The sequence below is a fragment of the Anser anser genome (assembly GCF_964211835.1).
Source record: "Anser anser genome assembly, chromosome: 4".
NCBI lineage: Eukaryota > Metazoa > Chordata > Aves > Anseriformes > Anatidae > Anser > Anser anser.
Window position 1 is genome coordinate 72,176,850 of NC_139724.1, and position 24,781 is coordinate 72,201,630.

At 45.7% G+C, this 24,781-nt stretch overlaps 1 protein-coding gene across 4 annotated transcripts in view; it reads right to left on the reverse strand.

Annotated features, from left to right (window-relative positions):
• Positions 1 to 2,340: 2,340 nt before the first annotated feature.
• FGFRL1 (fibroblast growth factor receptor like 1) overlaps positions 2,341 to 24,781 on the reverse strand; it is a 173,600-nt gene continuing 151,159 nt past the window's right edge. For all 4 annotated transcript variants that reach the window (XM_083833809.1, XM_083833808.1, XM_083833810.1 and 1 more), the window contains exons 4-7: positions 19,966 to 20,046; positions 14,446 to 14,730; positions 9,935 to 10,288; positions 2,341 to 6,960 (exon numbers count right to left, since the gene is read on the reverse strand). In XM_083833809.1, coding sequence (XP_083689935.1) covers positions 6,551 to 6,960; positions 9,935 to 10,288; positions 14,446 to 14,730; positions 19,966 to 20,046 — 1,130 coding nt within the window. In that variant the 3' untranslated portion in view covers positions 2,341 to 6,550. The remainder of the gene's footprint in view (positions 6,961 to 9,934; positions 10,289 to 14,445; positions 14,731 to 19,965; positions 20,047 to 24,781) is intronic.

Here is a 24,781-nt window from a genome sequence, read left to right on the forward strand (position 1 = left end):
TACCACTTTTTTGTTTGTTTGTTTGTTGTTTTTTGGCATTTATAATAAACTTTTGTAACCTATGGATCTTAGCCCAAGAAACACTTTTCAGGTAAGACAGGGTAAATAGAAAGTCTGAAATACCTACAGATTCGTAATTAGAGGCATTTTCTCCCAGGTCCCCAGTGCAGAACCAACCTGGCCAATGGCCTGGGTGTATCCCAACACATTTGGACGGCAGACCCTGGATGTCATCAAGCAGGTACCTTCCTGCCTCATTTCTTCCTCTGTGAAGTTGTTGCTGAGATCCATAGGTGAAACCCACTCCATAAAGCTGGGTGTGTTCGTGGCTGTGCCCCTTGCACCCTCACTACATGGATCACAGGCAGAGGAATTCACATAGGTGCCCTTTTTGTGGCCCAGCACTCATCAGGACCAGGTGTGTGTAGGGGACCTGCAGGGTTCACTTTGGCCAAACCCCACAGCCTAAGATGTGAGCCCACACATACCCAAACGAGCGCCAGGACAGCACTGTGTCCACACCAGGGTGAGAGCAGAGCAGGATCCTGCCCCCTCACATGCACGGCATATAAAGGATTGAAGACACTTACACCACCAACAAGTTTAAGCAAGTCAGCAGGCCATTAACCACATGTGTTTACATTCATATGCACATGTAAATCCTTCATGACACTAACTGCAGCAAATCCAGCAAGATTTTCCAGAACGCTGATAGCGTGGAGGAGTGGGATGTGTGTACACATAGGCCTCTGCCGCTGTTTACACAAGGGGTTATTTGCAGACACAGTAAATGTCGATGCACAACTCCGTTTCATATAAATAATGCCATTACTTCAGTAATAAGCCAGAAAATGCTGAGACGGCACACTCAGAGCCCAGAAGCAAGCGGAGCTGTAAGGAGCAGAGCTGGGTGTGCAGCCCAGGCCCACGTGCCAGGCAGTGCTGTCAGGCCTGCACTGCACACGTGTGGGTACCATGCTCACCAGCCCCTGCCCGGCCTGGAGCAGGGACCCACGCTTCCATCTCCTTGTTTCAGTCCATATACGTGTCTTCAGGGCCAGAAGGGACTGCCAGATGAGCCCACCTGGCCTAGATGTATCCCTTCGGCCTAACGATGTTCCCAATACCTTGCACCTGACAGAAGCACCCACAAAGCACCCAGCCTTGATTTGGTGCTTGTGAGAGATGCAGTCTCTATCCCTTCCCTTGATAGCTCTTTCGAAAATGTGTGCATTTCCCATTTAAATGTGCCTGGCTTCTTGCTCTGGCCATTAACTCCTGTCACGTCTTTCTCTGCCAATAGGCCCGCCAGAACAATGATGTAAGTTTTACAATGTCTCCATGCCTCTAATTGATTTCCCAATGGATGCTGTGGTGTTTTTATTTTATTTTTTTTCAACTGGCATCTGCAAGAGCTGGAATGGGTGTTCTGTGTGGAATAATCACTGACCTCGGGGCATTCGGCGGCCTAGGTACACAATGTACACCATGTTGGCAGAGGTGATGCCTAGAAAGCAAAGCTATGAAAAATTCGCCATCAGCCTTTGACCATCTCCCAGTTTATGCCCACTGCTGTGTCTCCCAGGGGCTTTATTCCATTATTTCAAACCTCTGAAGATCTTCAGACAGTCACAGAAATGGAGCTGACAGAGAAATATTTCCTCTTTCCCACCACACGTGTACCGTTTCCTCACGGAGCGTTTTGGGTCCAAGGTCCAGGTCAGGCCAAGATGAAGTTTGGGTGAGGGCCAGATGAACTTAAAAGTGTTACAGCTTGGACATTTGCTGCCTCTGAGAGAGTAGTGAGACACCCGCACATTCACCCCAAAGGGCTGGAAGTGCTGGGCCTCATCCTGAAATCCCTGCTCTGCCCTGGACACTGTAATTTTGCCATCAACTCCAGCAACCCCGAATTTTCATCTTCCTAATTGCAGTTTGGCTCTTGTTGCATCTATGGCATTTGGCTATGGAGGTGAAGAAATCAGGAATAGTCTTTGTCACTAAAAAAACTAGAAAACTTTTCCAAACCACTCTAAAAAGTCTGCTCTGGATTCACAGCACTTACACAAATCATCAGATCAAGTCATGGTGCAAAAATAGTTCTGCAGTATTGTGTGCTTCATCATGCCAGCATATATTCCTCCTGTGTACACACACGCATGTGCACACGCTCACACACAGACACACCACCACCCCTTCCCTCAAAAAATGTTAAATTTATACAATGCTATCACCTAGGAGCATACTTTTTTCTAGTTTTTATTACACAGCACAGCCGTATGAATGCTGTGCCATCCCGTCTCTTTTTGATGTCCTCAGTTACTGTATTTGCCACTGTTCGAAAATCACGTCACTTTTTATTTGTAAATGTCTGATAAAGGTTTTCAGTTTAAAAGAGCTAACAGTACAGGGATTGTCCATACAAAGTTTAAAAATGCCACACACAAACTGACATGTAAGGCCATGTTTGATCTGTAATGCAAATAAAATAAACAGAGATGGAGAGCTTTAAGCCTGAAATTCCTTAGATCTTTAAAGCCCCGTGGCTTTAAAAGTACAACTGCCTTCTGTATCACAGCCTGGCATGTACATCTATATGCTTATATGTATACATGTACCAATGCATAAAATAAAAAACTGTGTTCAAAATAGGATCAGTAGTTAATAGCAAGACTATGGTTTTCTGTAAATGCCCTGTATTCATAAACAAAGAATAGTTCAAATCTTGTCCCACTGATGAAAAACAAATTCAGACATGAGCAGGACCTGGCAGAATTTATTTAGGCTAAGGAAGACTTTGCAATACATGCAAGGCACAATCAAGCCCTAAAAAGAAATGGCATGCAGTACGCATGGGACAGAGTAACTTGTAAGAGCACTTATGGGTGTTCCGTAGAGGCAAAATAATTCCTTGAAACACAAAACCCACCCAGGCCCAGCAAGCCAGTGCAAGACCCAGACAATATATACAATACATGTGCAAATCGAGACCTCTATAGCATCTCACCCCAGAGCTGCCTTCTGAGTGCAGTGGCTTTACTGCAGCTGTGCTCAGACCTTGCATTGTCCATGCTGGGGGGGTTTACTGATGCATTCCCTCTCTGTTAACATTGCTAGAGGTTTGTGTTTAAAGGCTGGAGCTTTTACAGGCAGGAGGAAACCACTTCTTCCACCTGAGCCATCTGGCAACATGTGACGTGTTGATTTCATGATACAACACTATGGAGTGCCAGGATTTTGGGGCAGAAGGCACCAGTGGAGAGCGTAATGCTCAGTGTGGAAGCTCTATGTGGGAAATGCAGGACTGTTTCTTTTAGCCCACTCACTCTCTCTCTGAGGGTCAGTGATATAGCTGCCACTTGAAAAAAGGGTCGTAAGACCATCTCTTAGGGTTTGCATAGAGCTGAAGCATATAAAACCAATTATGCACCTCCTCCTTTGAAGCTGGTCTCGGTACTGCTATCACAGCATGAGCCACGTGTCCCCTGGCTGCAGCACAGATGCAGATAGCTGAGAAAAGACCATGGGCTTCCAGATGAATCCTGTCATCTGCCAGGCTCCTAACACTGCTGAGACGTGCAGTAGCTTGGTGCCTACCACAGTGCAAGAAGTAGCTTCCCATAGGCGTGAGTTATGAGATGTAGCCCTTAATCTCTCATGGAAATAGCCATGTGCTGCCTTCTTAGAATAAGGTGACACAATTACTGTATAAAGGCTTTTTGGCTTTTTCCATGAAATGACTCCATAAAATATAGCCATTAAGAATGCTGCCTACATCATGCCTTACATCCAAGCAGAGCCCTCAGCACTCATATTTAAGCCTCCCTGAAGCTGGGGGAATGTATGCAGAGACACCCAGGAGCTGAACTTAACTTTTAGATGCTTCAAAAATTTGTGTTAACAAAGTTTAACTAAACCCTCCTGCTTCCAATATATATACACACATATGTATATATATGTATAGGTTGTGTAGTTATAATCTCTACAGAAAGACCATCTTGCTATCAGTGGGCAGGGACAAGGCCACTGACCTAGGTGGCTAAGGCAAAAAGGGAACTTTTTTGGAGCAGCACGTGTTGGTGAAGGAGAACGGGAGCGTATGTGCTTTGCTGAATGAGGGCCCCACCTCACAGTGCTACGGCTGAGCAAACAGGGAGCTGTTTGGTTTGCTGATGATCCAAACAAACCGGCAGAAAAATCACTGCAGGTCAACCCAGAGCAAATAATTTTGGAAACATTCAGAGAAAAAGAAAAGCCTAAAGCACTGTTTTGTTTCAGGTTAAATGAAGTGTTTCACTTTAAATTGGAGCAGCTGGTTTGCTGAAGATTTCTCTTTTGCAGAACAGGCCTGAGAAGGAAGTAATTTCAAACTTAAAAATTGGCACGTCTTTTTTTTTTCTTCCCTGTGAAACAAAACTGAACAGCAAACAGTTGCTGCGTTACTGAACCTGCCTTGTCTAAAGAAGATTGTGGCCACTACAGGGTTAGATGCCTCTCTCCACTTGCAGCAGAAAGGTTTGCACCTTCCTTCTTGAGGGGAGCAGCTGCCCGCGCGCTCCCCTTGCTGCACCCAGCTCACCCTCGCTGGTTCCTCTAGCCTAACAGCAGCATTTACAAATGAAGGGTTTCACCCCCGTGGCATGTTTTCCCCTCCCAGGCACCCTGAGGCTGAAGCTCATTTTACAGGCTCACAAATTACGATGTTTGATTTACAAAATTTTCTTTTGAAAAGAAAAAACCCTGCAGGTTTGTGGTTAAAAAAAAACAAATGTAACCTCTCTCCACCCCCCCAACACACCCTGCCCCGAAAAAAAAAAAAAAGATTCATTTTTTTAAAAAAGCATAGTGAAACAGATTTCCCTGTGTGCAGAGACCTTTGCTAGTGGAGATGAGAAGGGGTCCATGGGAAGTGATCAGGCCACTGCACACCCTCACAATCAGCATTTAAATGATGGAAAATGCAAATTTCTAATGCAAATGGTGGCACTGGCAGTACCTGAGATGATGCTAGGAGAGTACATGTGGCTGGTGTGAGTAAGCATACAGATAGATGACCTCCAAGTTAGGAGAAATATGGTTGGTTACATGCTACATTGAGTGTTTTCTGAGCATGGCATCTATAGAACCTGAAAAAAAAATCTTTATTTTCTTTGATCAAAAATATGTATAGAAATGCCTGTTTTGAGGAAAATATCATACATTTTTTTTCTTGTTTAACAAAATAAATTAAATATACATGACTTTGTTTAAACTCTATATAGAATTACAAAGGTTTTATATTTGTAATTGGATTCATTTCCAGTCCATATAGGTATTTAATACGGTCCTTATTTACTCTCTTTTCTTTCTGTTTTTACTGTAGTTTGAACTGAAATGTAGTTGTATCATTTCCAGACTGTTATCTGTGGGGAGGGGGCAACCACACACAACCTAGGTGAATATTTCTCAAATGCAATTTTTCCTACAAGATTATTATTTCATTCTCTTTTTTTCTTTCTCCTTTTTCTCATGTTTATACGTATTTTGCATTGACGTAGAAAATCCAGTAGCTTGTCACTGTAAGCCATCAGAGAAGGACAGTGTGTTTTGCTTTCTTCGCCATCAGCAGTTCAATTATTATTATTATTAATTATTATTATTTCTTAAATATAAATATAAAGGTGTTCTGTACAATGTTCCTCTTTCTTTCCTTCCTTCCTTCCTTCCTTTTTCCTGGCAGTGGCACTGAGTCCTAGGACCGGGGCAGTGAGGTTTGCTCAGCAGAACCCTCCATGAGAAACGTGACTTGCAGAAATCAAACCAAGCAGCTCGGTCAGCATTGCAGACAAAACGACTGTGCTTGAGAAACATTCGACATTTCACGTTGTGAACAGAAATTAGCTTTTCCAGACCCTCTTGTGTTATTTTTTTCCCCTGGAAGAGGTGAGTTGGTCATGTCTCCTCATGCTTAGGCACTAAACCTCAGGTACTTTAGCGCTCGAGTCACTCGGAGGGAAAAGGCTTTCCCTTGTGCTCCTGTGTGGGACAGGTCTGGGGGATTCCCACCAAAACAAGTGATGTGCCAGGGGAACAGGGCTGCCCACCTGGAAAAGCACCACGGTCGCCTTTTCTTGCTCCTTTTAGCTACATGAGGAAGGAGGTGGTGGTTCATATCCCTGCATCCTGCCTTACTTGCCACCACCTTGATTAAAAAATCCAGGAAGGCTCCACTGTTGGGGATGGCTGCCTAGCTGCTGAGATTTGGAGTTCCTTCATTATTCCTTGGCTACATCCTGATTGTAATAATAAAAAAAAATCTCTTTTCTCTCTCTGTCTTTCTCTATTATATATATATTTATATAGATAGATATAGATATATACACATATATATATACACACATACACACACGCATATACAATTATATATATATGTATATATATATTTAAAATTATATATATAATCTTTTCTGTCTGCTTTGCCTACTGCTGGCAGTGTGAGCTGACTCAGAGCAGTCTCTTCTGAGGTACCAGGGGGAAAAGCCCAAACGAGCCACTGTACACGGCCACCCTCTTAGCACTGGTACTGAATGTGCTGGTGCTGATGGACTTTGCCTTCCACGTGCGAGTGAGTGTGGGTGTGGATGTCCGTGTAAATCTTTGGGTACATTTTGGATGCCATGGCTGGGGCGAGCGCAGGCCCTTGGGACAGTAAATGCTGCTGCTGGGCGACGTATTCCTCATAGTTTATGGAGGAGATGCAGTCTTTGTCAGGGACCTGGGAGACGCAGATCCTGTCCCGGGGCTGCGGCCGGTGCACGGGGGCAGCAGCTGGTGGGGAGCAGGGTTTCTTCTTGGTCTGGCAAAGCCACAGGAGGATTGTCCCGAAGATGAAGACGGCTCCGGCGGGGATGCCGATGATCACGGGCCAGGGAAGGCTGCTGGCCGAGGAGGGGGGCACAGGTGCACTTGGAGGCTTGGGATCTGGACATCGTGGCAGGGAAGAGACAGAAAGAGTTAATTAAATGCAGGCAAAGTAAATTTGTAACAGATGTCACACTTGGGCTGGCTTTTGTACAGGCTGTCTGGCAACCCTGCCAGACCAAGTAACAAGGGAGAAATCAAGCTAGCACATGAAGTTTGGTAACTGTTTTGCTTTTCAGTGCTCCTGGAAGGACAAGCAACTCATTTTCTCTGGTTTAGGGGTCAGGAGGGGGGCCTTTGGGGGATTTTTTAACTTTCTTATTCAAGTTTTAATGGATGCACTAGAGCCAGCCCAAGAATTTCCTAACACCTTCGCTCTGCGATGGAGTGGGCTTCGGTGCCCAGACTGGAGGACACAGCACAGCACATGTCAGCAATTCCTCCATGTCAGCAGCCCAGGAAGCACGACCGGGTTACGCAGAGCCACTGCGCGTTGCCCTCTTGTCTTTACCAGGCGTAGCTGTGTCTGCATGGGCTTTAGACACTCTTTAGCACCCTTGTTCAGTGCTACTGGAGCTACTCAGCAATGCTCTGACAGGGCAGGCAGCATGAATGCGGTGATTTGGAGGGGTTGTCTTGAGTTTTTGGTGTGGCTGGGAGAAAGGTTGAAAAACACAGGTGAGCTGCTGTCCTCTCCTTGGTGTCCAAGCAATAGGGAGCTGAAATTTCATATGACATTAAAGCACGTGTCCAACTCTCAATCCCAAATGGGCTCCACCTCCACCAGTTTCTCTGGAGCTGCCGTTGGCTTTCTAGCAGCAAATTCAGTTAACAAAGGAGATAAGATGCTTCAGAAAGCACCTTTCACCCCTGCCTTCTCCCTGCCCACCGTGCTGTTGGCAGCCTGTACAACCATCAGTAGCTATTCCCATTCCTCAGCCTGATCCCTTGATTTATAGACCCCACCCCAAAGGAGACCTAGGGTAGGATCCTAGCTGTCAAAGTCCCTGTGTAGACAGCTACCAGCTGGTGTTTCCAAAAGCCCTGAAAAATACCTAGGTGCAGAGTTCAGCTTTCAGGACAGCACTCAGAAACACTGAAAGCTGCAGGCTATCCAAACAGCCCAGCACGTTATTTTCAAACACATATATCATTTAACTTTCAAGCCAAACTTCTTTAAGACCCTAATGTCTTTTCCTCTCTTTGACAAATAATCCTATGGGTAGTTTGAAATATTAAATATATATGGTGTCGTCTCTCTGAAGTCAGAAGGATGTATACTGTTGACCTCCAGAGACAAACTTTCACCCATCAACACTGGAAACGACAAAACAATTTAGGCTGGGAAGGGACTCTGGAGGTCATCTGGTTCAGCCCCTTGTTCAAAGCAAGACAGGATCAGGGAACTGCCCCAACAGCTGACCACAAAACAACAGTCTTCATGCTGCTTGGCAAAAATCCTCTGCTGGGCTGACACAAAAGTGTTTTGATATTCATGCATGCTGTTTTTTCTGAGCTGTCTGTGTCAAATCTGATAGATTTACAAGCAAAATGGTGTTTTTCTAACTCATGGCCTTGCAACCACATCTTTCCTTCAGAGGGCAAGCTGGGTTCTCCTTTTCCGTCACTGCCAATAACAACAGGCCTTCGGGCACGGGTTCTGGTACGAGGCCTCATTGTAGTCGCACTTAAATCAATGGAAAGTCTCCCACTGATTTCATGGGAGCTGGATTGGACTCTCATAGTTTGGAAACTCCCAGAGGCTTTGAGTTATATCCCACCCATACAGCATTGTCCTTCAGAAAAATAAGCTGAAGCTTTCTAGCCGGAGTTTCGTCCTAAATCTAAGTGATACAGGAGAAGACGCTAAGGAGCAGTCAGACTTTCCTTTTACTTGGCAACCTGCTGCTGGTGTCTAAATTCATGTTGTTGACTCTTGACCGCGACTGAGACATAGAGTGTGGCAATCAGAGAGCAGAAGTAGCCATGCTGCCTTAGTTATAGGAGTCAGGAACATTTTCCCCACCACCTATGCAAAAACCAGTCTCGTCAGCCTGCAAGAGTTAATGGTGTCTCATTGATATCTTGACCAGAGACACCCCATTAGATCTGACAGCTAAAATGTTCTGATATTGGCTCCAGCCCCTGCACTGTCTTAGCTGTGTTGGCCTTGCATGTGTGGCAAAAAGGATAGAAAAAGCAGAAAGATAGATTTTTGTTATAAAGCTGGTGGTTCTAAAGCTAGATTCACATGTCCAAATGAGGCAGAAGGAGATGCCCTTTTCAATGAAAAATATTTATCAGGGCAGAACTGCATGCTCAGGAAGCAAAGGCATAAATGATAAAGTGAGCATGGTGTGCCTGAAACGCACACAATACAGCCTCATTTGGACACAGCCACCAGCTCTGGGGCCCAGGGAGAGCAGGAAGCAGCTGTGAGTTTGGTACAATGGTCCTCAGGAGATCATTGGGTAAGAATTTAACTAATCAATCATTCACTCTTTCACACTCATTCTTTTCCTTTCCTTGTGACCGGGACAGTTTTTATTCTTCTCTCATTTTATGATCCTGTATTATTGTTTTCTTTTACCAGTAAAGCAATACAAATAAGAGCCAGAGAAAGGAGAAATGTCAGGGAATGGGGCTGCAAACTGTGCTGCTGTTCCATTCCCCTCTCACCTCCTGCACCCTGTCGATGAAGCCTGCAACTGCAGTATTATTTCCTGGCACCTGTTTCACACAGGAGCACATCCTTCATTTTATTTCGCTTTGCTGGAATCATTGTACCCAAGGGAGGGAGAAAAGGAACCATCAGCAAGAGAGATTAAGCAGGGGCAGATTTAAATCAGTGCTAATTTAGTCCCTGATTTTAGCTAATTTAGTCCCCCAATTTGCTAATTCTTTCTAAACCTGGACCAGCCTCCATCAGCACAGCATCACAGAAGCCCACGGAGCACAATGGGCACCAGCAGTTGGGAATAATGCCATGACACAGGCTATTGGTTCAGACTAGGGAAATAAAAGCATAACTCACCTGGCAGAACTGTGAGGAAAGCGCTGCGAAAACTGTAGCCCATGGTGTTTGCCCCCAAGCAAATGTACATCCCCGCATCCTCCTCCTTGGCTCGAGTAATCATCAGTTTGTTCAGGTAGGAACCGTCAGGACGGGACCAGACCTCCCCTGTGGGCAGAACAACAAACTTCTGCCCCCCAACGTCGATGGTGGAGTTGTACTTGCTCTCTGTGCCGTACTCCACCCTCTTCAGCCACTGGATGACAGGTTTGACATCGCTGCGGACTTTGCACTGGAAGGATGTGGTCCCGCCGTAGTCTACCGTGGTGTTGACGGGGTGCGTCCCTGTCAGGATGGGCTTGGACCTCGTCCTCTCTGCACAGAAACACAGGGAGATCCATGGAAAAAGGTGCTTGCCAATCTGATTAACTTGTGATCGTAGAAACACAGGAAAAAGGTATAGGAGAGATGCAAACCATTTAGTTCAACTGTCTGCCCCACAGCAGGCTGAGATCTCTGCAAACCTTTCTGATATAAATTTGCCCAGCCTCTGCCAAAGCCTCTAATGGAAGAGACTGTCCAGGTTCTCATTCTTCCATTGTCTGAAGCTTCGTAAATCTTTTCTCATGCTCAACCTGAATCTTCCTATTTCTAGTGAGGCACTTACTTACCCTACCTGCATCAGAACAAGAGAAAAGTTTGCTCTCCTTCTTGGCCCTTATAACTTTGAAGATTTTCTTCAGCCTTCTCTTCTGTACCCTGAAGAACCCTCCTGGCTGCTAAGCAAACAAGGCCCTAAGAATCTCTTACGGAAGGTTTTTCTGTCTGTGCTGTGCTTCTGTTCCCTCAGGTCACTCACTCATGAAACATTTATATTTGGGTACCTAGTTTGCAGTGGTTTTACTCAGCACCACGCAGGTCAGACCACGGAGACACCTGGCCCTTCTGCTCCTTGGTAAGAGGTGCAAGTCCAACTCCAACCGCTGGATTTCCCCAGCCCCTTGTTGTACTCTGCAGCTATGAGATGACAAAAGGGGCCATCCGTCCTTGTACTCCCACTAACCCATGTCTCAGGAACCACATCCCAGAATAAGGGGATATTAATGATGCACCTTGACAGGGTATTTAAAAGGCTGCAGAGGTCTTTCTCAAGTCTTGACCAGAGGAAGATAAATGGCCTGACACAAGCCAAAAAGGTCAAAACCGATTTCAGGATTAAATCTGGGTGATATTGCAGGTCTGGACATGAATGAAGTGGTTTATTTCACTTGTTCACTTGATATTGATTCACTTGTTCACTAGAATATTCAATGTTCACTTGATATTGACCCCAATGATGTCTTATCAATGTGTATAAATATCTGAAGGGAAGGTGTAAAAAAGGTGGTGCCAGGTTCTTTTCTGTGGTGCCCAGTGCCAGTTCAAGAGGTGCTTGGCACAAACTGGAGCCCAGGAGCTCCCTGTGAGCACCAGGCAGCCCTGCTGGGCTGGGCGGGGATGGAGCCTGGCACAGGCTGCCCAGAGCCTGGGGGGCTCCTCCTGGGGGGCTCCAGGAGCCGCCTGGACGTGGGGCTGGGCACCCTGCTCTGGGCCTTGCTGCAACAGGGGGGTCGGACAGGATGACCTCCAGAGGTTCCTGCCAACCTCAGCCATTCTGTGGCTCTGTGTCTTTTATCACTGTATCTTATAGGGTGTAATTTACAGGTGAATACAACAGAACCTTGTGTATTCCATGTGTAAGGAAGAAATTCTTTATTCAGAGGGAGGTGAGGCACTGAACAGGCTGCCCAGAGGAGCTGTGGCTGCCCCATCCCTGGAGGTGCCCAAGGCCAGGCTGGATGGGGCTTTGGGCAGCCTGGGCTGGTGGGAGGTGTCCCTGCCCGTGGCAGGGGGGGTGGAACTGGATGATCTTTAAGGTCCTTTCCAACCCAAACCATTCTGTGATTTTATGATTCTCAGACACAACCTCAGTTTTTTAATTCAGATTATTTACAAGTATGTGGCCACCCCAGTTTGGGTAAGACATGTTCCTTCTCCTTTTGGTCTTTCCAAATGTCCCCTAAAGACAGAAAAAAAAAAATGGATGGGGAAAGGCCCCTTCCTTCACAGACTGTCTAATGACAGTGATGGCAGACTGTGGATATTGTCACATCTGTGTTCTCAGAATCTCTCAGGAGCTATCTGTCACCTTTCCTGCTGGGCCTGGCAGATGCCCATGGGGATCAAACTGTACTGGCAGTCATCCGATGCCATGTCATCCTCATCTATCTGCTTTTATTATTCCTTTCTTCAGCCTAACGGTCCATGTACTCATTGTGGAGTAACTTATTTGTGGAGTAATAGGCCACAGTCATTTCTTTTCTAGCCAATAATAAAATCTTTCATTTCTCACACAAATTTTGCCTCAAGTCTCAGTTGATGAAGGAAACAAGATGGTAGGAAAGGAAATCAAACACAAGGGTTCACAAGACCATGCTTTCCAGCATGATTGTAAGTCTTAGGTTGTGTCAACTCCACATAAATCCAAAAGAAAAATACATCCCTCATCCTGAGGAATGTTAGGATCTGTTTTAGTGCTAACATCAGAGAAACCAGTCAGTTTCCAGGCAAGGAGGTACTGCAAACCTCTGTCCTAGGCACAGAGAGAAATTATGGTATCACGGTGGGTGGTAACTGCTGGCAATCATCAACCACTTTTGACGGCAAACACTGTTGGACTGAGCATGTAACACAACAGCTCCCACCAGCACAGACAAGAGGAAGGAACAATGGCCCCTCTTTCAAAAACTCAGGGTACTGTCAACAGTGAGGGCTCTAAAGATGTGCTTGGGGGAAACAAAAAATACCAGCATGGTCTCTACAGGCTGTGCCTAGGGACTACAAGCAGGAATCACAGCTGGGGAGACTGAGACTCTGATAAGCGGGGCAGGCTGAGGAGTGGAGGCTGAAGGAGAAAAGGAAAAAAAAAAAAAGGGGGAATGGAATAAAACCTGAAATGCTCCACGGAATGATGTTAAAAATAGAAAGATGTCTGAAAACTGCTTAATGCCCTTATCTGCCTGACTCTGGTTCCAGCTTTGGTTACTGTTTTCACTCCTAGCCAGCAAAAGCTAATGAAAACAAAGGTTACATACATCTTTAAGTTGATAAAAACCAAGATAAACAAGGACACAGAAAGGGGTTTGTTCCTGGTGCTGTCTGGTTTTGATGAAGTGAAAATGCCACAGCTGCCATTAGGATGGGGCTTGATTCATTTCCCTGTCTCTGCTCCTGGTTTTAGTGTAAACACATGTTTTTACTGTCTCCACACAGCTGCATCTTTATCAAATCCAGATGTCCAGCAGGTTTGTGCCTTCAGAGCCCAACAGAGCTCCCCACATGTGCTTTTAATTCCTGTTATTCTAGAGAAGGGACTTATCAGAGAGCAGATCTTTACCTTTAAGAATAGTCTTTCACCCTGGGATAAACTTTCTCATGCTAAAACTCATGCACAGACAGACAAACAACATGCTTTCCATGTGGCTGGAAATAGCCCTCCACACTCCTTCTGGAGGATTAATGAGGGATATTTAATCTTCCCCCACTCAGCTCATCTTCTCCTTTTTCTTGAGCTGGCTGTTCCATAATCATTTCCATGGCAACTTATGACGATGTCACAGACAAAGCATGATGATTTAAGAATAAGAGTTCTTCTTTGGAAGATTTTGGTAGGCTTTGAGTATAATTATCTTCAGTAATAATAGGAGAAACAGGAAATTAGGGACCAAAACTCAGAATAGTTAGACAGTAAGAAGAGTAATTTACTCTACCTCACCACAAAGCAGGGTAATCCTGCAGAGCTTATCTTCTAAGGACTGAATCTAAAGATACATACAGGACTCTAGTGGGATTTTAAACTCTTTTTAGTATCTCATTTGAACCCACCTGAACTATCAGATGTCTAAATGCTTTTAAAAACCTGGCCCTAAAGCCTTGCTTGGCTAATCGACCTAGTCATAAGATTTATGCTAATTCTCTTCAGAGACTTCTCTAATGAAGTGGGCCTCTTATTACAGATACCTAGCCTAATATTTCAGTTATTGGTTTCACCCTGCTACCACTCTGAGAAAGTAGCCTGGGCCATCCTAAATGTGCCTTCCTCTCTAAATGTACCTTTCCTCTGTGGCTCTCTATGAAGGGCCTTCTCAGTAAGTTCTCATTTTGTCCTTAAATTGACTCTGTCAGCTGTAGGGGATTGAACCGGGGAATTGGGAATTTTGGCCGTGTGGATATCCTTAACAATGACAGTTACCCAAGTGTTTCTTTTAATTTCAGACTTCTAAATAGTGTTACTAATATTCTGTCTTGCTCAGGTATTACGTTTATTCTAGAGTTTCAAAAAAGATTTCACTGTTGATTTCTGCTGATATTTCTAACACTTCCCCATGTCTGCATCCAGCTGTCAGCACTGCATCCTCACAACCACACTCTTTACTCAGCCAGACCCTTTCCAAAAGCTCCCTCCCCACCTTTGCACCCCAGGCTGTACTTACGGATTACTTCAACTTTGTATGTTGCATTGATTTCTCCAACTTTGTTAAACACTCGGCAGGTGTATTTCCCACTATCCTCTGGCTTCAGGTTCTTCAGGTTCAGCGTCCACTTCTTCTTCTTGTTCTCCCCAATCTCCTGGGGCGTGAGGGGCTTATTGTCCTTCAGCCACGTGATGTCAGGCCGTGGGTTCCCGCTGGCCACGCACTTCAGGCGGATGGAGCTGCCAACGGGACGGGCGATCACTCTCCGTCTCATCTTGGCAGGCTGCGTGAACCTGGGCTGGGCTGCAAAAGGCAAGGACAATTGACTGTGGTGAGCAAAGGACGTATAAAGGAGAATACTTCTACCAGGTGCTATGCCCAAATTTGCTTGAGAAGCACTTGGCAGCACCATACATGCCAGTGTGTCACCGTACCTCATATTCTAGCTCAAACCAAGTTACTTAGCACGCTCCGGTCAGATGCAGTTGAATGTCTAGTGGACTGCAAGGAGCACCACGTTAGCCTTCTGCATAGTACAACCCTGGAATTCCTCCGTGTCCATAAGGCAACTGAGTGAGTCACATCTCACAAAATAATACCAAAATCACGCTAGTGCAGCTGAAGGCAAAACGCAGCCCCATAATCACATTGTAATTGTTACCATATTCCATGCCACAAATGCAAGCCCTTAGCCAAGACCAAAGGAGAAAACTCAGATTCCTGTTGGGCTGACCATTGTCTCAATCTTTTGCTTGTCACTTGAAGCTTCATTTTCTGAAGATGTGTTTTGCTCTTAAGTTCTCACTGGCTTTAATGGAACTTGAGAAGGGTGAACATCTATTCAAAATGTAACAAAGTCTTAGAAGTGGGCCAGACTTTTAAACTTTGATCTGAACTAAAATGTATGAGATTCACTACAACATTAATTTATGAAGCATTCATGTTGAAAAGCACAAAGAAATAAGTAAACAAATGGAAAGATCCAATAAAACAAAACTTGAGTTTGTTATTGGAAGATACCCCCACGCCTGTCCATCCTCAAAATTGAGAAAATGAAGTTGCTGGTAGAGAAAATCATATGTTAAGATAAAGTTACCTTCATTTAGCAAGGAAAACACAAATATTTCTAGCAGCAGTCACATGAACACTAGAAAAATATGAGGTCCCCATTTGGCAAAAGCTAAAAAAAGTCAAAAGTTTTACTCCCAACTGCACCTAACTTTAATTCAGATTATGTAAGAATTCCAGGGAGAAAAGAGGTGACATCTTTACACCCTGGTAGTGTTAGTAATATTGGAGAAGATCTTCCTATAAAGTCGTGAGTTGGTCTAACTAATCAATAGAAAGAAAATGTTCTTTACAAAAGGTTTTAAGACAGTTAAAACAATAGTATATGATTTGTTGCAAGGCAAAAGCTTCTCTAATAGTATCACGTACAGAACATTTCAAAAGAATTTACAAACTTCCTGAAGTTACCTTAGTTATGCAATGTCAGTAAAGGGGCACTTCTAACCACAGCCTCCTGCTGAGATTAACACCTCTTCTGAGTGCCACCAGGCACTCTCCCTCTGCTTCCAAAATACTCCTGCCTAATTCACTTCTCTTCTTTCTTATTTTGACAAAGCCAGTTTCTCCCAAGTCCATTTGGCAGCTCCGTAACAGGTTTCTCTCACTGATTTGAAATCCTGTTTTTTGCTTACTATAATCTTAATTTTCAGCCCCAAAGGGTGGTGACCCCGCATTTTCCTACTCCCTGGTAAATCCTCCCAGATCATTTGCTTGGGAAATTAAAAAAGTAGCTGACAACTGGACTGCTCTGTGGCACATTGGTTTGGATTATGCCCATCAGCCACTGATATTCACCAACAGCAATTGCAGATCCACAGCCTCAGTCGCACGTGACATACCAAAACAAGCTGGGAAGGTTATGCTTCAGGTATCAGGGAAGTTTGCTACAGGACAGGACAGGAGGACTCCCTATCACAGAGCCAGCCCTGCTGCCCAGGGCCAAGCCAGGAGCTCTGGGATGTGCATTATGGTGGAGTTTTGCTTGATTGAAAGAGGCGGTTCTGCAGTTTCCCCCCTCCTCACACCAGAGAATTGCAGCCGTTGCCTTGTGAGGTCCGTGAACATAACCCCTGGTGGTCTCACCCCCCTGCAGCCTTGATCCACGTCCCTCCCTCTTGGAAGAAGACACCCTTTGGCATAGCCCTCTCCAAGTCCCTTTCTGTAGGAGAAGCCATCTGCCTCCACAGCCTTCCCTTGCCCCCTTTGGCTGTCGTTTTGGGTCCCAGCCATTTCATGTTATTTCAAACTCTTGCTCAGAAATGCTTTGCTCTCCGTGCAGAGGCTTTCATGTGTAATCTAATGAACTGGAGCAACTCCGGCACTGCGAGTCCTTGCCATGACAGCTGAGCAGCAAGTGTGACATACTAACCCACTCCACAGGCCGCGGGGCCTACATGGCTGGGTATTCCCTTGAGGATCTGCTGCAGGAGGAGGCCCCTGCCCAGCAAAAACAATCACCCTCCCAGAGAGACGATTAACCCCATCAGGGCTGCACATTATGAGCACTGACGTGCTGTTGTTTAAGTCTGAGCCGAGGGAGATGTGTTGATAGGGGCTGTCAGTGGAGAAACAGAGTGAATGTCTGCAAGGCGCAAAGGAGGGGTTAAGAACCAGCCAGGAAATGGATCTAAATGGTTATTCTCTAATATGGCAATAATTTACTCTGAGACCAGGGACTGCAAGCACAGGTAGGGGTAGATCCCTGCAGGATAGGACTCCTGGCCTGGGATTAACATACTAAAGAGCTGGTTGGAATAGGATAGTCCCTTATGTAGTCCATGTGGAGCAAAGAGTCAAGTGAGTGACTCTAAGCTGAGGCCTTCCCTTCCCTCTTCCCTGCTTCCACAGCAATATTTCAGAAGGACATTGTCTCCCTTCTCAGTAATAGCACTCCAAAACAGAAACTCTATATTTTCTCCCCCTATAACATTTCTGTTTTTTTTTCTCCCACCATCACTCCCATGAATCTGAAGCTTTGCATTCACCCCTCATACAATGTTGCCCAGATACACACCAAGCTACAGGTAAAGCTAAACTCCTTGGGCTCTTTCTGTCTTTCTTCTTCTGTTCAGAGAAGGTTAAGCGATTATGTGTTCTCAAAAGCTACTCCAGGCTGTGTGCAATACGCTGAAACCAGATCCCATTTACACAGTCCTGAATGTTTCCTTGACAAAAGCCTGAATTGGACAAGTTTAAAAAGGCCAGTTAACAAAAAAGGAGAATGAGACACACACACATACACAAGAGAAAAATAGACCCAGCAAGCACAAAGGAGAAAGAGGGAGAAGCAGCACTGTGAGGGAGACAGAAAAAGTCTCCTTTGAGTTGGTGCTAGTAAATGTCTGTCCCCAAATCTGTGCCATTTACAGAAGTTTTGCTTGTTGGAGTGCCAGAGAAGGCCATTACAAAGTGCCTCTGTGTTATTTATACTTCGGTTTCTTGTTCTCCACATCACTTGGCGTTTGCTTCATAAACATGAACTACACATTTGTACAGTATAAATTATGCCACACGCAAGAGCAAGGGAAAACACAAGTGGATGGGGACAAAGACACAGTGTTGTGTATGGGTTTCTTGCTGAAATCTGTTTACCATGAAGGTTCAAGCTAATGAGAACGAAATGAAGCAGAAGGTTGTCAGCACAAAGACCTGGGAAAGAGTTCAGCAGTCTCCTCTCCCTAGATGACACCTTGAGGTGCATGGATTAGTCCCAGAGGCTCCTGTCAGATATCGCTCATACAAATTTAAGTGGTTAACTAAAACATGTAGTCTGCTGTGATCCGTCGTGATTACCACCACATAGTGATGGTCAATACCACTTCAGGCTTTCATGATACTTACACAAAAAAAAATCCATGGTATTATTAAGTACTGAAATACTTTCAAATCTTTTGAATAAGAGCTCGATCTTTCACGGAATGGGTGTATCTATCTTTCCCTGCTCTTGTGGGGAAGGTCCTTTCCCTGGCAATTTCATTCCATGATGGCAGCTGGAAAGCAGAGTGGGACTATCACCATGCTTCTCCTCTCCCACTTCTCTAGGGCCCAGGACTCTGCAAACACAAACTGCTCTGTCACCCATTCTCTTTCTGAGACCCCCAGACACACACTGAACCCCCCTCATGACAGCACTTTAAAAACCTGGGCCAGGACAGCACAGGGCACAACACCATCTCCTATGAGGACATGCTTGTCTATGAATTCTATGAACATCTTTTATTGCAATATCACTGTGGTATTGATCTGTCATCCACCAGCTCTCCTAGCAGCACATCTACCATGACTTTCAGTATCTACTCTTATTTCCACCAAGATAATGAAGGGTGGAGAGATGGCAACTTTTCTTGCTAGCTAATGAATCCCTCCTGGGGCACTCCTGACCTGGAGTTTACCTGAGACACCCTTTCTTTAGCTCTAAAATGTTATTATCCTTTTCCAGAATGAGTGGAGGTTACCTTCCTCTCTCAGAGCAAACTCAGGTTCGGATGAATCTGTAATTCATGGCTATTATGGCACTGCCTCCTTTAGCTTTGGACTAGACTACACTGCAGCACACCACGTCCTTTGTTTGCCAACTCCTGAAGGAAACTGGCTTCAGTTCAAATGGTGGGGACTCATCTGGTGACAGCTTGACAGGTTCCACCCCTACGATTGCTATGAGGTTACTCACTTGCCACGAACGTGGGAGAAAGCCATCTCTATGTCATAAAATTCAAAGGAGGGATAAACTGCGGGAGCAAAATGGAAATGCTATGCTTCATCCCTTGGGGTCATAAACTCACATCACACTCTTGTCAGTAATGGCCAAAAGCTGTTTGGCATCAGTCTGATAACTTATTGTCCTTCAAGGAGTGCTTGGACCAAACTTTGGATCTGTGAGTCTTGCAGTGATTCACAACCTGTTCCAAGAGAGATTTTAGCAGCTCCCCAAAGCTCTGCAACAGCATCAAAATCCTATGCTTGAACAGTCCGGGATTTTGAGAAGTTCATGCAGGTGTCTAAAAGAGAGGGTAGTTTTCAAAAATACTCAGCTTTGGCCTAATGCTAATTCTGATGAAGTGAAGTCAGACCTCCCATTTGCCCTCAGTGGGAGCGGTGTTATGCTGGCACTGAAGACTTTTGGAAATATTGCTGTAAAAGTCAATATACCTTTTATAGAGAGTCTATGAAAGCTGTAATAGCTGCACATGCAAAGGAAAGTCACTGCCCAGAAAAACAAATTCAAGGGAGAACCATGCTGGGGTATAAGGCAGGGGGCTCTAGAGCAGATGATGGGCTGTATTTCGCAGAAGGACGCTTGGATGGGATCCATTCACACCAACATTCAGCTGAGACTGTTTATTATTTGAGCATCCGTAAGGAGAACTCATTCCAATTGCTCTGCCTTTTCCTTTCCTTCTGCAACTGAGAAATGTGCTGGCTGAACAGCACCGAAGCAGGAAACAAGGTAAAATATACACTGCTCCTTACCCCATTGCTTCCCAGAATGATCTTCATATTCTCCATTCGAACCTTCAGGTACCTGGCTGTTCTTTCCTGAGCTGGTGTCATCTGCAAAGGAAAGGAAAACGATGTTAGGAAGGTCTCCAGCAGCGCAGCAGTTTGCTAACAGGAGTTTGCATTTCCTTTTGGAGGCACCACGCAGCTGAAAGGCACTCAACATACATTTGGCATTCACGTCCTGGCACTTACAGCATGGCCAGTTTAATGAACAATTTAGTTGCTGCTTTACAAGCTTTTCGGCAGGCTACCAAAGCAATGGGAGATTAATCAATGTTTCCATTAATAGCTGACAAAAGCCTCTTTGTTTATGTTTACAGGTTGCTGTTCCCTAGGAGGAGCTGATCCGTACCTTCTATGCAAATAATGGTATAAATCAAAATTACAGCTAATTAAACCTGGGAGGTGGGGAAGACTTATGCGATCAGTCACACAGAGCACAAGACATGGAATTAGGGCCAATAATTTGCGTTTCAGCTTCCCTACAAAATCCAGAGAGCAAGCAGGTCTGCTGGGGGTCAAATGAGCCCTCAAGGGACACTGAATGCAAAGCTATGGCAGGACAAAGTGATATGGAGTATAAAAGCTTTTTTTTTTTTTTTAATTTAATTAAGGCCACCCATCCACCTTTATCAATGACACATCTCTGTGTCCCTAATCACTCTAGTTATCTATACTACAATCATGGAGCAGCATCAAAGTTTCCATTCTGTGCCCCATACCACTAGCAGAAGTAGACATCACCAAAAGGTAGACATTGCCATCAAAAGGTGATGTCTACCTTCATCAGCCCCCTCTGCAGCAGCCCCCACATCCAATTTCAGCTGTGCTTTGACCACCTAAAAGGTCTCCACAAGGGCTGAGGGAGCAGGAGAGTGCCCCGAGCCTCTTTCTGCAACCCCGGGTGGTGCTGGTGCTGATGGTTTCACACCTCCACAGCACCAGAATGAGGACGAGAAGCCTTTTCCTCCTCCAAAACAGCCCCACCTTTACTGTACAAGTGCTCGGCTCTCCTAGGAATGCCACACGCCAGGAGGGAAGCCCACCTGAGGGACACCTGGCAGCTACGGTTCATGGCACAGCAAAACGTGGCCCTAACGAGGCTGCTCCTGTGCACTGCAGGCCGAGGTGGGCAGCCCCACAGCGAGGTGAAGTCCTTCGTTGAGAGCTGCCAGCTCCTAAAGTGCATCGAAGTTCCTGAATTGTGTGAGATGAAGCCAGGCCTAAACTCTTATTTCAGCCCTGTGAGAGCAGCTTGATTTTCAGAAAGAGGTCAGGTGAAGGCAGGGAACAAGTCTACCTCGGTAAGGAACTACGCGAGGGTGTAAAACCCATCACGAGAAGCAGAAATACCTGAACTAAGTAATGAATCCTTCCAAACGCTCAGCTCCTAAAACCAGTAAGAAAAAAGGTTTCGAGCAAATGAGAGGAACAAGCTCTGTGTTTGTTTTCGTTTTTGTGGTTTTTTTAATTATTTTTTTGTCTCTGTGTGTGTGAAAAATGTGCAAATAGTAGAGCTTTTCATTTGCTTTAGACGACGGGTTGTGCTTAAATAGAGTTTAGTGTGTAAAATTCTGTGCAGGCTTTGTGAGGGAAGACCATGGATTTAACCTCATCCTCACCCCAGTTTCCACTACTTTGGAAAATCATCCCGTCCCTTCAATGTGGGGCATTTTGTGCCGCCACATGCTCCACTCTCGTTTGCTGCTGTCTCTTAAGCAGAGAGGCTGCAATGCCATCTGGGTTTGTCCCCTCTCACCCCTGGCAGATTTTTCCCTTCTTGCAGCGACTTCGGCGCAGTTCCCCCGGAGGTATGTGCAGCTGTCATTTCGAGGGGGAAAGCAAGCTTTCAGGGCAGCAGCACGCCGTGCCCTTGCTCCGGCAGCTCCCCCTGGCCGACCAGCCCTTCCCACCTCCCTCGCCCTGTGTCTGTCACTGGAAGCCCGGAGGATTTCCCAGGCCAGTTCCCAGCCCGAGTCTCAGGGCAGCAGGGTGAAACGCAGCCAGGCTCAGCACACAGCACCGCCTGCACAGCGCCGCGAGGGCAAACGCACCGTGCAGGCTGCGCCGGGGCTGGCCCGCAGCCCGACTGACGGAGGAGGCTCGTAACCCACGTGCTGCGTTCTGCAAATATAATTTTACAGCCTTGGCAAACCAAATGGAGGGAATACAAATATACCCATTATATATGATGGCTTGCATATGACAGATCATCTCCTTTAAGTCAAAATACTGAGTTGATTACCTTCTGGTGCTTGTACAACTTTTCACTTAAACATTGGTAGGGCTACAAACGAAATCCTGGATGCCCTCTGACAGAGAACTTAGCAAATCCCTCAGCACAATTAGAAAAATGCATTGGGTAATGGAGAAGAAAGGAAAACTGTGGTTGGAGATGTAGGATTCCTGCCCATTGTAAAGCTGCCGAATATCTTAAAAGCGGCTAAGACGTTTAAGTGGTGATGTTCTGTCAATTATATCTTAATCCTACCCAGGGTGATGTACAAAGAGCGGTGTAGCCTCCCTTGCCTCCTGCCTCATGTTACAGTATGTCAGCCCATGTGTGCTCCTCCTGCCTGTACACAAGGACTGACTGGCATCCCCAACACCTCTTGACACGCTGCCAAGCTTTTGATGTGAGTAAAATTGCTCTGATTCTTTTTGATCCTTTGAAGATGCCTCTTTGGTTGTTATCCTGCCAAATCCCAAACCTGCGGAGTAACCTACCAAACCCAGAGAAAATCATTTTGGAGGAAGAGATCAGGATAGCTAATGCCACTGTGCTGAGCCTATGAAATAAATAATTTGGCAGCGGAGCAAGATTTAAATAAGTAACTGCACGCATTTAGGCATGTTGTTTTAGATCCACTGGAACCAGTTTCATGTTTGTTAGGAATGTGGTAACGCTAACAACAAAACACAGCAGAAGTCTCGGGGAGGGGTGGTGGAAATGTTGTAAACATGGAAACTGGTGTAGAGCAAAACTACTGCTTCCCATACCCAGAGGCGTGCACTGGGTGAGGGGATGCTGCAGATGTCTCTGTTCCAGCTGCAAGATGCAGCGAGCTGGGCTCCTACCTTGAGAAAAGAAATCCCCAAACTGGATGCAACTCAGCACAGCTCATCTGAGGGATGATTCCCTGAAGCACAGGAATCTCAGGCCAAGCTTAAAAGTGTGAGTGAGCCAGGAGAACGGCCAGTAACATAACAATAAAGCATTAACCTGGGATGTGAGTGACTCAGGGTCAAGTCCCTCTTCTGCTGCATTCAGAGGGATTTGAACCTCCTCCCTTGCACCTTGGGTGAGTGTTTTAAGTTCTGAACTATAGTAGCAGAGAGCCAAAAAAAGAGCTTATTATTATATAAAATGGAACAGCACAGCAGGAGATAGGTATCCCAGGAACACCCTTAGGATGGAAGAACCCCATTTAATTCAGATATCACCAACATTTGACTTCTACCTGCTACGACCACATTGAAAGTTATACTGTGGCTGCACGGGAAACATCTGTCAAAATTTCATAAAAGTTCAGAGGTGTCTGGTCCAGCCCTAACCTGAAGCAAGATGAAGCAAGCTCTGAATTATACCAATGAGGAAGAGCAACAAGTTCTGAAAGACCTGGTTAATACCACCTGATCTGAAGGCCTGCTGCTTGTATTTCTCCCCAGCCTTTGCAAACGAAACTGGCCTGGCAATATTCTTCTTAGACAGAGAGTGCACCTGAGAAAATGAGCCACGTTCAGCTATGTATGAGCGGCATATAAAACGATGAGTTTGTAGCAGAAATCACAGGAGTCTTAGCTATATTCAAAAATGACCTAATAAGCCGATTGCTTACTCATTCTCTTGTCACCTCCCACTGAGGCAGCCAGGTCAGGGTGATAAGTACATACAAAAAAAATCAGCCTGCAGCCAAAGGGCAGCAGGGACCAGCTATGCAGCACTGCCAGCTTTGCTGCCAGCAAATTACCGCAAGAGGCAGCGCTAAGGAGGATGAGCTGCTGAAGTTTCCTACGAGCTCCCTTTTCTGTGACCTATATTGGAAGGTCATCCTGTGCTGGACTTCTTGGACACTATCACAAGCTTAGGAGAGCAGCCAGTTGGAAGACGAAGTGGAAAACCTGCCTTGAAAAATAATCACTGACTAATTTTATGTCACGAGTATCTGGGGGTAGGAAAACACACCCTGTGTACATGATTTAGGTGTCCTCACCATACAGCTTGGTTCCGTGGTGTTACAAAGCACACTGGTTGGTCAAAAACCCTGAAGTGGAAGACTCCCATATGATGTCAGGTGAAAGACTCGGGGACATGGGACAAACCTATGTAACCCCTCTCCCCTCTGTATACCTCCCTGGCCATACGAGATGGGGTCAGGATGGATCCAGAGGCACCAGCTGTTTGTTCAGAAATGCCATCCCGGCAGCGTGACCTGCAGAGAGGCGATCACTGCCCCTCTTTTGCTTCGGGATCTTGTTCCAAGCTGGCTCCTAGGCTGAGATCCCGCAGGTCAGATGTTGGTGTGGGCCTGGGAAGTGTGGGGTGGGGTGAAAGGGGCAGTCACTGGCTTGTTTTTGCCTGAGACCTGACACGTCTGAGCGTACGAGGCCCTGATTATCAGTGCTGACGTCATGGGCCAAATTGCCCTTTCACACCCCAGAAAGCACGACGCTCCACGCGTATTGCCTGCCATGTGTCCTGTTGGTCAGCTCCTTGTCCCAGAGCAGGCTGGGTTTCTCCAGAAAGAGATTTCAGTCTGTAACTCCATCAATTAACAAAGGGGGT